This window comes from Rhea pennata, chromosome 2, assembly GCF_028389875.1.
Source record: "Rhea pennata isolate bPtePen1 chromosome 2, bPtePen1.pri, whole genome shotgun sequence".
Lineage (NCBI taxonomy): Eukaryota > Metazoa > Chordata > Aves > Rheiformes > Rheidae > Rhea > Rhea pennata.
In genome coordinates, this window is record NC_084664.1 from 58,720,569 (window position 1) to 58,737,122 (window position 16,554).

Below are 16,554 nucleotides of genomic sequence, written 5' to 3' on the forward strand. Positions count from 1 at the left end.
GCTGATAATCCTCCTCAAGGGGAAACAGAAGCAGCTGTCAAATAACCCTTGCTCAAACTAAACCATCAGAGGAGTTTGCTTAGGGGTATCTCTTTCAGTAAAACCCTTTGGCTTTGGGAATCTGTATGTCATATTTCCTGCTATGTCATACATGTGCTCCTGCTTTCATCATGTAAAATGAGGCATAAAACCTTCCAAGTCCAGCAGCAACACCCTGGCACGAAACTGGTGCGATGGAGGAGTCAGGCCCATAATTGTCTCATGACGACGATACAACTGGTTACAAAACTGCAATTAGTTTCATGAACCAACTTCAATACTACCCCCCTTGTTACTCAGCATTGCCCTATGCTGTCTTTGACACAACCACTTGTAAACAAACACATTTTATAACTGAATAATTAACATCCATAAGCTTTACTATGAAATGTAACTCCTCTTAACCAGCAGGGTGCTATCTTCACATCCTTAAAATGCATAAATCTCTAGTAGTAAGGGCAATTTAAAAAAAATCCCACCACTTTGGCACTCTGTTCACACGTAAAATTTAACTATAAAGCTTGCTTATAAAAAACAAAGAGAAATATCAATTCAGTTTCACAAACACGAAAGAAATTGCTTTAATTCCAGATATAAATTAAATCATGGCCATTAAAATACTGAAGGATCCTTCAGCACCACTTGCCCTTCATCTAACATATGAACTTGCAACAATCAAACTAGACTTAAGTGACAGAAAAGTTTGTGTGACTTTTTGCTTCTCATCATTCTTAGAGGCACACAGGAGTGCAGAGGGTGAGTATCTTGTTTCACCTTCCTCTACATTCACTCCATACAAACTGCGCCAAGTTCGATAGTTCCTCCATCTCTCTCAACTTGATTTTGCAGACCATAACGAATTAGATCAGCTAAGGAATATCCTGAATTTCCTTACAGATCATAGTAAAGTTGTAACCAAACTGCAGAATTTTTGACTTACTCCAAATAAATGTCTTCAAAAAGCTTAACCTTTCCTTTGTGTAACATTCAGGAATAATTTACGTTGGGTATCTATAAAAAAAATGGGAGCAGCAAGAAGATGAACATCTATGTTGTGTGAATTTTGATGAAATTAAAACTAGCTACTGTGTTAGTCATTACTAACCCTGACTTAGCAGCAATTCAAGACAGGTGCATGTGATGGGGAAAAATTCAAGATTATTACAAACAGGCAGGACAGCCTGGTGGAATGAAAATAATAAAAAGGGAAAGGTGGCTTTCCAGTAAATGTAAGCAGAATTATTAGGAATGTCAACAGAATATTTTTGTTTTAAGTGACGAAAACCTAACTCCTTGAAAAAGCTCACCGAGACACACATTTCAAGGAGAAAATAAATATTTTGTTGTCGTAAAGTAACATGCTCAGCTTCAGAGAGGTCTGGCTAACCAATGAAACTGTTGATATTAGCCTAGACAAATGAAAATTAAGCGATATTGCATGATGAATGTGTATGTGCCTACAGGTAATTCTGCGTGCTAAGAATGATTCTGACTTTCCATTCTGGCAAGGGTGAATATTCAGAAGCAAGACTGGGAAAGGAGGCGGCTGCAGGACCACCGAGCATGTCAATGTTGAAGTAATTGACCATGAATATCAAAAACTAGCATGGGAAAGTGCTGTTTTGTGCGGAGAAAGACTGATCAGCCAGTCAACATACGGTGTTTCTGCGGATTCTCATCCAGTTGCTCACTGGAAACTATTACATTGCATCAGCCTAAACTTTGCAACAACAGTTCTTTCATTTTCCCAATCACAATCATTAGCAGTTGGCAAAAGAGTTGGCTTGAAACAATATATTAATATTTCCTAATAATATCAGCATACCTCATCTCTGATTCTAAGCCCAAGAACCTACATAAAGGCGAATGTTAAACACATTGGTATTTTCTTTTGGCCTTAAAGAATAACACATGAATTCAAAGCACTGTTTAATACAGATTGGAGACTACTATGGTGTGGACAGTTTGACGCAAACAATCCCCTAAAATGCACATTTTAAGTGGGTAAAACTTGCCTGCAAGTTAGACAGCGCTTCAGTGAGAAAGAAAGAACAGAATAGGAGGCAATCTTAACTCAGAAGGTGACACTGTACTTTCCTCAAGTCAGTGGAGTTATGCTGATCTACTCTACCTCAGCTTCTGTCTCTAGCTATTTAAGCAGAGCTCACCTGTTCTGGGTCATCACCACATACATTTCCAGGTCACAGTGACTTTGAACGTCGCTGGACTACAGCTGATGCTGTAGATACTTTAAAAGAGAACAAACGCCATTGTCTTCAAATTCTGTGTTTTACTACATTCTTGCTTATGATCTCCTTAAATTTCCATCTGTATTTACTATTCTAACTTCCTGGTTAAAGAAGCTCATTTTAAAAATCAAAAAAAAAAAAAAAAAAAAAGAACCTTATACACCCAAACTTAAAAATCTCACAAACTGCGTTTTCCTCTGCCATGCATGACAAGGGTTCTGCAGGCTAGACTATGCTCTCTCTTTTCTTTACAATCTCAGTGATATACTGCTTCCTTTACTATCCAATCATCACAGCACTTGCATGGGTGCATAAACTCTTTATGGAGTAGAAGAGTTCACCAAGCCTTCACAAACAGGACGTAAACCACCCATCAACAGTCAGCTACAATGGAGAGGCCAAAAGGGATGCTACAGAAAAGTGATCCACATGAAAAAGCATAACACCAGTTTAGCTTATCCCTTTCGTCGTCCTACTATTTTCTTCTCTCTTTCTCTGACCATGTTCATCTCCTCTCGTACTCTGCTCAACAGTCCTTAACCTGTAGGTTTCACCTACTAATATGTAGTTTATGCAAACATTACTATCGTTGGCCCTGCCAAATAAAGTAGCGCACTTTGCAATTCACCGTTTACTCACAGACGATGAGTTTTCGGTCTCTAATGAATGGCACTAATCCAAAGCTTTTATTTTGTTTTCATTTCCCAAATTGTAACCTAAAGAAACACATGCATTTTTCCAGAGCTCTTCTCCCAAGATGGTCAGCCCCCACATACTTCTCCCTTCTAATGAACAATGCAGAATATAGAAAAATACACAGTGCTCAGAGATGGCTGGAAGTCGGAGACTGTTTCTCCTAAATTCAGAATTGTACTCTCACTCTCTTCCTCCACTAAAGGTGCTGAGCTCAGCACCTTTTGTTTCACAACTGCCAAGAAGAAATCCAGCACCAAACAGGTACCCTTGTCTCTGTGATAATTTCCTCTGTGGGGATGGTACAGCAATAGCGCACACACACAATCCTACAGCCCTCTCCCCACAGCTTGAACCGCTTTGTTCTAGTCCTCTCAACCCAAGGCTCCCTTCTTTCAGGAAAGATTTTAAAGGTGGATTGGGATCACATTCAAAACGTGTGAGAACTGACAAATTTCAGCCTCACATACTGAATCAGTAGTAGACATACCACAGATCTCTAAGTCCTCTAGCTCATAAGGATCAAATACTTGCTGCTCATGTAAGTGCAGCCTGCTGCAAATTTAAGCCAGGACACTGCAATGAACAGAGAGCTGCTTTCTAAGACTTGAGGGACCGCCCTTAGCACAAAAGCCTATACAAGTAGGCTGCTGAAGTGGTAAATGCGGAACAGTAAGTTAAAGACAAAACTTCTAAACATGTTAGGCGTCTAGTTAACAATTAGGCCCACAACCTGAGAAACATGAGTTTACATTTATGGTGCTCCCTGGAAACATTTTAGCTATATTAGGGATAAATTAATGTATGCAGGGATTGTCCAAAAATCCATTAAGGAGGGCACTCCATTAATCAACCACACAAGTAGTCAGGGCATAATTCAATGCTTCAGTGTGTAATCAAAGAGAGAGATGTCTCCATGTACAGCTTCCTGCTAAAGGAGAAAAGTCGTATCATGGAAAAATAACACTATCACACTTAAAGAAGCTCTCTATGGAACTTTTGTGAGTGCCAGCTATGCGTGAATCAGGCAGATGAGGTTAATTCTCACAGCTTTGTATCTCGCTGAACAACAACAGTATTTTTCAATGACAGATTTTTCAGAAAGTTTTAATCATAGTTTCTAGATGGTATAATCTCTAGTAACAAATGTTCTATTTCTAGAGGAGGTGCTATGAAACTACATACTACACAAGAGTCTAGGAGCAATGCAACTCCTCTGCTTACCTCATGCATTAGTACAGTGTCCCTTAGAGCACAATATCTAAGCTGGCAAGGTGCTTCACACCTGAAGCCTTGAAGAAACCAACTGGAGCTAAAAACACTTAATAACCAACAGGGGTCTAATGGGTTGGATCCTACAATGCTCTAACAAAAACACATCAAAGAGATTTAATTTACCTTGACCTTGTAGTACTCCTCGACTTCAGGCTTAATGGAATCAAAATCACCACTGATGTAATCAGGCAAGAAGCTGAAAGAAAAGCAAGGAGCAGTGAAATGGAAAATTCAATCCTCTTATTACACTTAGTATTTATTTTTAAGAGAGCTGAAGGATATAACTAGTCACCTCTCAAAGGAATGCGATATACCAAAAAATATGTTAAAAGAAAGTTGATAGAAGGTAAAATAACAGACAGATTGCAAAATCAGTAAATCTATTGCTCCATGTTTGATAAGTGAGCATCTTTTGATGCTCACACATCTCCACAAGTCAGTAAAGCAGGACTTGTAGGACTAGTGTTTGAAGAAAGAGAACTTGTCCTCCCAAATGTCTTTCAAATGTATCATTTGGTCAGCAAAGTATATGAAAAAGCATTTCTGTGTACTGTACATCAAGCCTTGGAGGGTATCATTTCTCAGAAGATGATGATAACAATTTTTGGACACTTAGTATGCCACAATTTTTTAATTATTTATTTTAATGAATGAGCAAATCAGATTCAGTGTGACATCTCAGGCTGCAGCAGCAATTCCAATTCAGAGATGCCCTCTCTGAAGTCATAGGCAAATAATACTGAGGGCACAGATGAGAGAGAAGGGCCATGAGAAACGGTACACAACGCGGGTTTCTGTAGCAAAAAACAGATCTTCCTCAAAGAACCTAAACTGGCCACCTCCAGTTTCAGAACTGGATAAGCTTTAAGAGCTTTTGCGGGCTGTCAAAGCACTGCAGTTAACCTGCTCAATCCAGCACTCCAGAATGTATTGCTTTCCTTCTTCCTATACAAAGCTTCTGATGTTTACTAATCAAGTAAGTGTCATATGAAAACCTATTCAGTGTAGCAGTTCTTCTCTTAAAAATTTAGTGCAGTAAAATTCCAAGGAAAAGGAAAATAAGATTAGTCTGTTTTCCTACTGTGATATGCTCAAATCTACTGTATGTAATGCTTAGGGTTTTTCTTCTTCTTCTTCTGTGCAAAAGAATACACTATTAATACATTTAGCAACTGATTCAGTGAGACACCAATACTTGTTCAAAACTAATATTGTGGTCGTTACTGATCTTACCCCTTTCTTCTGTTTTCTTATTAAAAGAAATTTGGCTTCCTTCCACAAGAAAGAAGCCAAATGCTTAGGGAAGTGGGAGGGGAAGAAGGCTAAGCTATCTCTTGACTGTACAAAATGTGTATTAGCTAGATTTCAGATCCTTACTATCATTCACAAAATATATTGCTGAAAACCACATAAAATAAACATTGTTGCATTACAATTTCTATCTTGCTTTGTTGTGTTTTTTAATTGTAGAATGCTCGAAGTGTTTAATCCATATGTTCTTATCAGCTTGTAATAAAACTTCAACTGTGCTATAGAAAGTACAGTTCAAAAATAGTTAAACAAAACAGATAGCTTTCTATCCTGCTCAATCTCTGTAATGTTCAACAGGTGAAAGTGTTGTCAGTGTTCAATAGATAAGGTCGAACTGTATTCTGAAATTAAAGCAGTGATTTCACCATTTTCTAACAAATGAAATATATAGCTCCTCTTCCCAAAAGTTACCAAATTTTGTAATGGGCATGAGAGTTTATCAGCAAGTTAGCTTACACCTCCTGCAGTCAGGATGAACGGAAGCTGAGTTACGAGGAACTGAGCAAAGAACACTGGCACAGATTTTCTTCCAGGTGATCTTAACAGAGTGATGTAGAGTCTACAAACACCACAGATCAGTAAAATGTTCAAAAAATCCTGTGTTCTGGCTATGCTCAAAGATTTTCAGAGGGATGTATGGTAACTAGCCACAGTTTTCTTTCAGCAGAAGCTGGTAAGTACTGTTGTGAGTTAGTTCACAAGCAACTATCTTACTTCAAATTCACTGACCTCTGCTAGTATTATGGCTGTTATAAAAGGGTATGTTCTAAATATAATCTCACCAAGAGTGATGGCACAACAGTCTCACAGGGAAAAAGGTAGTTCTTTCTAGCATCAAGTTTTATAAAGGACACAGAAAGCAACTAAAAGGAAGACAAATATTCCAGTGCTTTGTTTTAGATGCCCAAATCGGTGCCATTGCAAACCAACAAAAGCAAAAGAAAAATTAGATGTGCTCTTTTTCAAGACACTGACCTCCTGAACGTACAGTCAAAAATCTCATGTTTTAAAAATTTAAATTTAAAATAAAATCACTGCCTGTTAACCTTTGTACAAGTTTCATAATGAATTATTTACCGACTACTAAACTTAAAGCTAAGGATAACCTCTTTCCCACTGTTATTTTCCTTTGTTTTTCCTGATGTAGACAAAGCCATTACAAGCAAACTCACTTTTGGCCTTGTAACAGTGCCCTCAGATGTACATGCTTACCTCACTGGTCTGTGCAGTAGCCCAGCTGGTTGAACAGCAAGAAAAACAGACAATTGTCCTGGAAAGCCAACTTGCTAAGACACACATTAACTTTGTAAAAGCCAATCTCCTAAGATGTTTTACATTACTGAAATGCTGCACACAAATCCAAAACTATCCTTGTCATTTTCCTCTATAGTAAGTACAAGGTGCAGTGTTCTTAAATAATCAAACATATCTCCTAAGTGCTTCAAGAGGCATAATTGTCTGGGGACAGAATTAGTCAAAAATTTATCTTCTCTAAATCAAATGTTTCCACACAGCTTTTGCTCTCCTCACAGTTAAAACCAATTCAATGCTAATAGCTAGCTGAACTGAGTTTTTACAAGCAACAGATTCGAGCAACAAGCACCTTTGCTGCATCCCCAGAGTGCTCGGCAAGGATTCCTGGTTACTCTGCCTCTACGCTCTCTGCCAGGAAGCAGTACCTCAACATATTCTCTTTAAATAGCTCAGCTGCAACCACCTCAAAGCCAGAACTGATTTCCAGAGAGTAAGTAATCAATCTTGGCTGGGAAATTTTAACTTTCAAAAGGTCCAAGCTTCACCGTACATAACATTGTCATTTTCTAGAATAGCAGCTAGAGCACTTTTACTTTCTCCCCTTTCTTCTTCTAACATCAGAAACAAGGAAATTCGAAAAAGCTCTCTTGATGAATTCAAAAAACAGCCATCATGAGCAAATTGCAGCCTGCCCTGTCTGCCTCCCAAACAACAGAAAACAATTCCGCTTTATCTTCACAGGCTGCTTTTTGTAGCTGATTGACTGAGCAAACCACTAAAAGTAACCAACTTTCAGCCCAGAGTCAAAAGCTGTGTGTCTGATTCAGTGCTTTCGAGTTTTGTGGGACAAATTGCCTGATTCAAGGCAGCAGCGTTTTATCAAAATTCTTTTCTTCTCCTATTAACAGGGTTGAAGAGGAGCCATTGACACGTGCAGGGCTGTTCTAAGAGTGATGCACCTCTCAGAAGACGCCCTAGCTAAAAAAATTAAAAGGGGGAAATACTTCAGATATACATGCAAAGAGCCCACACTGAAGTAATTTAAGAATATATTGTAAAAAGTGGTTGTTTGCTTTTAGTATTGTTTTGTATTCACTCCAGAGTACAGGATAGTCCAGGAGAGCATGCCCCAGAGAATCAAACACAGAGCTCCCATTTTACACTGCAACCACCACTGTTCAAGTGAATGCACTGTCAAACTCACTACTGGGTGAGTGGAAAAAAAAACTGTCAGAAAAACGTAACACGAAAAGTCCCTCTGTAAAGTTAAAAAAGCAGCCTTTACTTAAAGTATTTTGTAAAAGTAGGGTAACAATCTCACATTGCTGTGTTAGTCGCACTATGCTTTACTATCCTCTGACCCCAAATTCATGAGTGATTCTTATTCTATACCACAATTGTATTTAATTAAACAATTATGTTTTCTTCAGTGGTGTAGCTGGGACATACCCTTTAGTGGAGGAAGTTATCTTTCTGCCCATGATGGCAAAAAATGTAGACACAAAGGAATTAGAATTCCTTTTCAAAGTGTAATATAAATTTTCATTTCTAAGTAGTTAAGAGGATGCAGTCTACTGCATTTTAGAAACATGTTTTAACCAATCTCTATATCTATTAATCATCACTAAGTATATAAGGCCATGATCAGCCTAGCTAGCTTGATTCTCCTCCACTTTACACTGATTATTAACAGGAGTGAACCAACTCCATAACCATAACAGGACCAAAGTATAAATTTTTATATATACATTATATATACACACACAAAATTTTATTTTACATATATATTTATAATATGTATTTATATTATAAAATTGATGTAAGACCAGTGAAGTCTATTAAGTCTTTTCTAGAGCTCTCAGGAAGCATAAACACCAGGTGCTGGGCAACACAAAAGATCTTCAGAGGCTTGGGGCCAGTTAGAGTTTTTTTCTTTTTTTTTTTCACCTACCGTTCTTTCTTCTTTTTTGTTCATTTTAGAATGGCATGACACCCAACTAAACTGAGTATGGAGTTATGAGGGCCAGGACTTCTTCCAGCTTACAATCTGAAGGTGCCTCCATAGCTAACTGGTTAATTCATATAACTTTTAAAAAAGAAATTTTTCAGTATGACAATCCATAAAGGCTTAATCAGCTTACCAAGAAAATACAACACTGTCTCAAAAGTTGTGAGATCCAAGGGGATCTTAGCCAAATAGGCTAAAGGCTGAATGTTGAGTTTGCCATAGTTTCAAGATACACTAATGAAGTTTTAGTCATCTGTATCATAAAGCAGTAATTGATTCTAACCAGATATACAGATTACAAAACAAACACAAGCTATTTTGATTTTGAGGTTTTCTTGCTAAGTAAACTCAACTGTGCTTTTTGTCTTGCGATTAAAAGAAAAAAACACATCTACTGAACACAAAACTTAGTACTATAAGCAGTTTTATGTTAAACTATTCAACACTAATGAACATCATGCTAAATTTAAAATGTTTGTTGACTTGGTTCTTTATTCACTCCTTGTAGAATTCAGCATGGGGTGCTAAATCTGCCTTTCTGTTCATTTACAAAAACACCCACACCACACTTCAGCAATTAGTTTATAATAAAATACTATGCTATCTCCTTAAATAAATTGCCCTGGTATAACTGTTCTGTGGTATCATTAATTCGAAGTTAGAGATTCCTAGTACTATTGACTTTTCCTGTGATGTAGCTCCTTTAACACATAATTGTGTGCAATTAACCTTTTTTAAACAAATGTTAACATCAGAGACATGAACAATTAAAGACAGTATCTGTGGTAACCTTTGCTTCCTTCAAATATAACACAAGAAACAATCCAACACAGACAAGTTATACATGTCCCAGCTGTATCACTCGAGGGCACCGAGTGGGTTCCCTATGCTTCTTTTCAACTACTAAAAAATAAATGTTAAAAATGGGGCCTTTTACCTCAGAGCAACAAATACACACGAGCTCCTTACAAGTAGGAAAACACAGCGAAGAAGATACGCTTCAGATTTTTTGTGGAACAAAGTCATTCAAGTCACCTTTGACTTTCATTAATTAGCATCTCACACTTGGGTACATGTAAAACTAAGCACTTCAGCTTTCCGTCAGGGTAAATACTATATTCAGCTTAACAAAGAAACCCCTCTAAAGCTGCATTTTCTAATTCTTAAGTCACACTTCCATCCTGTCCTCGTGACTGTCACTGTTGACTAGAAGAGTGAGGGGTGTTCCTGTCAAAAAGGTGTTGTTTAAGTCTGTTAAAAGAATTCTAATCGCTGTGAAGACTGAACTGCCTCTTTCAACTCCCATAGATGGATATAGCACAAGTAGATATTACTTGTATTTTGTCTCAAAGCATCACCCATCTAGTTGTATAGAGGTGTGCTCTTGGGGAAAAGAGAAATGTTAGCTTGTGAAGTATATTTAGAGTTTATATATACTAATCTATAAACACCTTCCCAATATTACCTGTAGTGTTACCATGACTAACGTTCATGCCTGAAGCTTAGAAGCCAAAAGTCAAAGTACTGACACAATTAAGTAACTTCAAACATCACAAAAAGCATTTTCATTCACCTTGAGCTGACCACACTAAAGCCCTGACAATAAGGGACTGTGAAGAACAGATTTTAAAAACTCCCCAACCCTCTACTTCCCAATTAAGGCTCTTTTGAAGCCAGCCAGCCTTCTTTTCCTTACCCCATGGTTCACTGTTATTCAAATCCACAAATCTTCCTTTACTATATAATATTTGCACCACAGTGACACTGAGGATGCCATTGTACTAGATGTTGTAGAAATCCAGAAAAACAAACCCCCAAAGCCCATCCCTTCCTTCTTCCAAGGCACTGTCAAGCCCTAATGTTTATTATACAATTGGCTACAAAGAACAGTAATTCTTGAACATTTTGTATGATTACAGTAAATCTAGATAACAAGTTTGGCAAGAAAAAAAAAAAGGCAAGACTATACTGCAGACCTAAGTTTAACAAAGAATGCACGTACGTACATAAATCAGGCCACATACGGACGGCTGCTCTGCGCAACCCTGCCAGATTCCTTTGCACAGATTAAGTTGCTGAGTCCGTGGACTACAATCAGGAAGCTCTATGGTTAAAACGACTTGGTAATATTTGGCAACCTTGGAAAAGAGCTTCTTTTCCCCTTCAATTTTAAAAGCTTGGCGCTTCAGAACATAAAAGTATTATTTTATCTGCCAACATTATGATTTAAAGAAAAAGATAAAACTGTGTGAAGATATGAGGGCAATAATGCATTCATTTATGCTTGCCTGGTATGCAGTGTCACCTTGCAAATAATAAAAAATATCTGAAATAAATTGTATAACAGATTATCCTCAGCTGAAACTGCTATGCAAAGCACACATCAGGGGGACATTTTCTGTGGGGGACAGCCAACTAACTCCCATTATCATTAACAAAAATCATGCAGATAACTCCCTGCCTCCCTGCTTTGAAATCTTTTCCCTTAGCGCAAGGAAAAGCCTTAATGATGGCAGCAACTGTTGCTTTTTTCTTTTTAATTGCCAATGTTTGTAACTCTTCGCCAGTCAGTTACAATAAATACAATATGAAGCACGGTATAATCCAAGATTTAAGAACTGGTCACTTGCTTCTTATGGTGATGAACACTCTCCTGTGGTCTCTGGTAAAAAAAGACAAGAAACTTCACAGATAACTACTAATTACTTGTGTTTTTCTTTTTATTATTTACAGACCAATAACTTTGCTTAAACAAAGCACACATGAATGCACCACTGCTGCCACCACCTTAGAGTGGATTAAAGCCGAGACTACCCAGCAGCTCTCAGAAGAAAGCAGCGCACTGGCTCAAGCACTATGTCCTGGTGTTACCTGGAGGTGAATACAGTGGTAGGGCATGGACTGGTGTTTCAGCTCGAGCCCCTTGCAAGCACAGCTTTGAGAGCTGGCGAAGCATAACTACGTACCCAGATGTGACAGACGATAATCTGGAACACGAGGCCACAGAGAAATAGAGAGAAGATAGGCAGTGTAACAAGGACAATCTCTTATAAATGAGGGTATCTGACTAAGACTGATGCTGAAGTTAGAGACATCCAAAGTTTTCCCTCTTTTCCTGTCAAAGCAACAGATGGCAGAATTTGCACTAAAAATTTAAGAAAGCCAGCCACTATATTAGAGAAAATCAAATTGTTCATTATTAGCATTTTAAATGGCATGCAAGGAATCAAAGGGATGGCATGATATTTAAAACGTGGTACATTTACATAGAAAAAGTCACAAGTTACACAAACAGTGAGATTTAGTCATTAGTCTCTAAAAGGCAGCACTGGAAGCTAGAGTCAGCTCAGACCTTCTTCACAGTGTGCCATCAAAGCTGGAATTTGCTGCTCCAAGGAGAGAACAAACTTTTCCAATACAGGATTAAAAAAAAAATTGTTTTCCACAACAGCTAGAAATATGCATAGTATATTTTGTTTCTCCTTATTAGATACTAATTCTCACTTCAGAATATACACTTAAGTATTTGCCTATGTTTAGCATCTGTTTATGTACTTCAAAAAACAGGAAAGCAGACCTGTTCAGGAGAGGCCGAGTTACTTTGCTTCCTCAGGCCTTGAAACTTTAGTACCTTGTCTGCAGCAGAAATCCTTTAGAGGCCTTTCCCTCTACAGGGTGACTAGTGCATGAGAAGACACTTATCTGCCTACGTAGCAGTAGCAACCTCTTCCAAGCAGGCACAAACGTTGATCCCTAAGGAGACTCCTAGAGGTTTTTAAGAAGTCTTATTTGTCCTTCTAAGTTCCTCCTGTTTGGGCTTGCATTTTCCTTTCTGATTTCCATATACAAATCATTTTATAGACTAATTTTCTACTTTACAACCAAGAAAGAGATCTCTTGACAGTGTATAATCTGTACGGAGAGGAAAAACGGCCATAAAAGGTGAATTGTCACAGAAAAATGTATTTTAAAATGCCTATTCAGAAGACATGAAGTCTTAAGGAGGAAACCAGAACATCTGATGACAATGTAACTGCTGACAGGCAAAGCTGACTCCCAGATAGTTAAATAAAATATCTTCTGTTCTAGATTCCCATTTGCCAGTGTATCAGCCACTAAGCAAACTCTTGACCTTTTAATATTTTTGGTAAAGATGTGTCTGGGTATCTCAAGTATGATAATAAAATTTCTTCAGGTTTTGAGCCCTGACAATGATAAGCTATGCTATATTTTACAGAGAAATAAAGTATTGAGGATCCTTCAAATGTTAGGGCTGCACACTGAAGAACAAAATGTATTACTTTCTCTTCTTAGAAAATGAACCCACACAGTACAGAACAGAGAAAAGACACATAATAACACACAGCTGTCAGCAGTCTATCTGTTCTCTTTGTATGGCTGAAATTTGGTAAGTCACTGGGAGGCAGAATTTTATTAAACTTTTCACCGCTGACCTCTGCTGTAGCTTTTGTGGAGTTGCTAGAGAACCAGGATACTCCACTGCAGCATTAGCATTTCAAAAGGGAACTACACCTCTTACACAGCACAGAAGCATTAATTAGAGAGATAAATGCACATTCAAAATGAGAGCTGGGCCCCCTCGGATGCTTAGCAACCTTTACCAAAAGCATCCTCATTTTCATCCAATGATTTCAAGATAATATTCTCCCATTTCTACACAACTCAGCTATACAGTATATGATCCTATTTGGTTTTCCAGATCTTGTGTTTTGTGTAACATCACATTAAAAAGTTTGATAGAAATTCTTTTAAGGTTAGTACTAATTGCATGGGTGAAAGGTAGGCCCTCAAAATAGGGGTCTGAATGAATTGATAGAAAAGTGTTTGATTGATATACCCGTGATCTGTGTCTTCACTAGGCTGGAGCATCACAGCAGGGTAAGGCTTCTGCAGTTGGTAAGGAGAAAAATCTACTGATTTTCATCCTTTTCTTATCCTCCCCACAGTGTCACTGACTCTACAGAGTTCAAGTACCAGAAAAGATATTTTAGTTAGCAAAGCTGGTAGGTTTACAGTTATATACACAAGCAGGTCTTTCTCTCTCTCTCAAGATAGTAGTATTTCAAACAATCATCTCAGTGTAGCTGCAATTTAAATGTCTCTGATAAAACACTAATTAAACTTAAAGGATTAAAAAAAGTCTTTTATAGTTATTTGGCATATGGATGAAGTTAAGAAACAAAATAAAGATGCACCTCTCTTGTTTAAACAAATCTACCTTCTGACCAAAACATAGTATACTCAGCTGAAACATTCTATCAAAGTTGTATTTGTTCCACTTTTTATTTTTAACAAATAAAACAGAAAGAGGGACAAAATGTATTTATCTAATGGAATGAATCTGCTATCTCTTGTCATTTTCTTCCTTAAGATGTTTAAACCACTAAAACATGCAAGTTCATACCTATGCTCTGCAACATAATAAACATAATAAATGCAAAAGGATGTCCGGTTGACAGTGACTTGCTGGACCTAAATTTTTATTTCTTTCTGCTGTTCCTTAGCAATAAAAAACTGAATTTAACAAAACCTACCAAATCTAACCAGTGGCAGTGCGACCCTGATCAGCAAATATGCTGTCTAGTTTCCCAAAGACTGTCACCAAGTAAGTGTTAATCTTGCTGTTAATCTGTTGCATTTGCTTTGTTACAGTCAGATTCATCCAGCTCAGCAGTTAGTACTGCTTCTAAAAAGTATTTTTCTTCAGGGAGCACTTGGCCATCAGCACTAGAAGTAACCTAACCACAGCTCCCTACACAGTGTATCTGAAAAGGCGAGAGAGCAATTATCTATGGAGTCTAATGTACAGGTATAAGATGTTCCTTAGAAGAAAGGAACCTAGCACTAGCACTGAATCTAGCACTGCAAAAGCATAAGGCCAAAAGTCCTCCTCATTTCAAAGTGTTCCTCTCCTCCCCTGTCAAAAGCACCAATGGTCACACTGATGCTCAGGTAGTAATATTTGGTCTTCAGCTGGAATAATGGACCAAGCATTAATAGATAACTTACAGCAGCCAAGGATATAGCTGATATTAATTATTTTGTAATTTATTTCACAGCTGTTAAATATTAAACCAGGAAGCATGCATGGCTGAAGAGGGACTGCCTATCTCATACCTAAGAAGAGGCAAACAGGCCACATTTTGCTGAAGTACTTGCTTGGCCTACTGATATTTTACCTGCACCTTATTAAACTATTCTACTAAAGAAATACTGATTCTAAGTTCAATATACAATGCGTACTGTAACAGCCAGTGGAGTTTGCCTTTTTTTAAAAAAAAAAAAAAAATCTCATATACAGATTTAGTGATGCTAACTGTGTTGAGAAAGAACTAAGAGTAAACATAGCAACAAAGTGAATTCCTGCAAGAGGTCAAGGTTTGGAAAAACCAAATCTTCCAAGTCATATTAGAAATCAACTGTCCCTGCAAAGATTTAACCACAGAAATCATTAACAGGCTCCAAGAATCTAAGCCCAAGTGCTACAATTCTCACTAGCTCCCAGTCCTACAACCCCCCATACATACAGCTTAGCTTAACACGCACAGCTAGCATCTTGGCTCTCTGGGGAGAGCATACTTTGAATTTATTACATCTTAAATCATCATAGCTAAATCCAATGCAGCTAGTGAGACAGAATCCACAAGGAGTTCAACACAAACTCATGATTAGAAGCAAATTCGTGCTTTTAAGTGCACAATTCAGACTTCACAGACCAGAAGAGGATGCAAAAATAATCTATTGTATTTCACTACATTTAAAACTATGCATAATTTTGTAATAAACTTTGTAACCAAAAAAGTGCAAGTGTAAACGAGAGAAAATGAAAGGGCACAGCTAAGGGGCTCCAAGGCTACACTGATATTGTGGTTGACTGCAGTGTATATAAATCTGAGCTAGCTTTAGGATAGCTCAGCAGCTGGAAGTAAGGTAGGTACAACAGCAGAGAACTCAGATTGAGGTAAGACAGCAGCCTGAGAGGGAGAATAAATATTCAGCCACATTGAACTCTGTGCTGCTCTGGTTGTTTCCCATACAAAATCAACTTAATATACAATACTCTTAACTACATGTAAGAAACAACACCCCCCCACACACACAGACACACACACTAAATGCTTTCACATCAATTAGTCAGAAAGACTAACTGCTATCCTGTATTTGTGAAAAAAAGTAAATACGTCCTTCTGGTGCTACCACATCTTTAGTTTAGTTGCCAGACTGTGGTTAGGACCTATCTACCAAATTCCTTCTTGGAAGTATGTAGCTTAGAAAGTGTAGAGCTGGCTATAACCACCAGTACTTCATCAAAAGCAAAGAAATGTCATTCTTGCTTTTGATGGAGGGAAGGTTTTAAGTGAACCTGAATCAGCTCTCCAATTTGCTTTTGCAGCATGCAGCTTTCTGTCACTTCCCAATATAGAATGCAGAGTGCAAATGATAGTATTTAGGTAACTACCTACCTGACAAATTCATCCAGTTATATGTATAGATTTAGTGCTCATTCATAAATGGCAATCACAGAAAAGTCTGCATATACGCATATATGCATTAGAAACATATACATGATATTATAGAGTTCTCTGTTCCCACTTGTCCCCCTCCCTAGTCCTCCTCCTTTCCCCCTTTTTGTCTATGTGGGAAGGAATATCTCAGACAAGGAGAATCTCATTCTGGGTAAGTAGTTTGGGGTGTAAAAAGCCC

The 16,554-nt window shown here is 37.8% G+C and overlaps 1 protein-coding gene across 8 annotated transcripts in view; it reads right to left on the reverse strand.

Annotated features, from left to right (window-relative positions):
• TPK1 (thiamin pyrophosphokinase 1) overlaps positions 1–16,554 on the reverse strand; it is a 309,021-nt gene that overhangs the window by 157,913 nt on the left and 134,554 nt on the right. For all 8 annotated transcript variants that reach the window (XM_062569597.1, XM_062569603.1, XM_062569598.1 and 5 more), the window contains one exon: positions 4,380–4,452. In XM_062569597.1, coding sequence (XP_062425581.1) covers positions 4,380–4,452 — 73 coding nt within the window. The remainder of the gene's footprint in view (positions 1–4,379; positions 4,453–16,554) is intronic.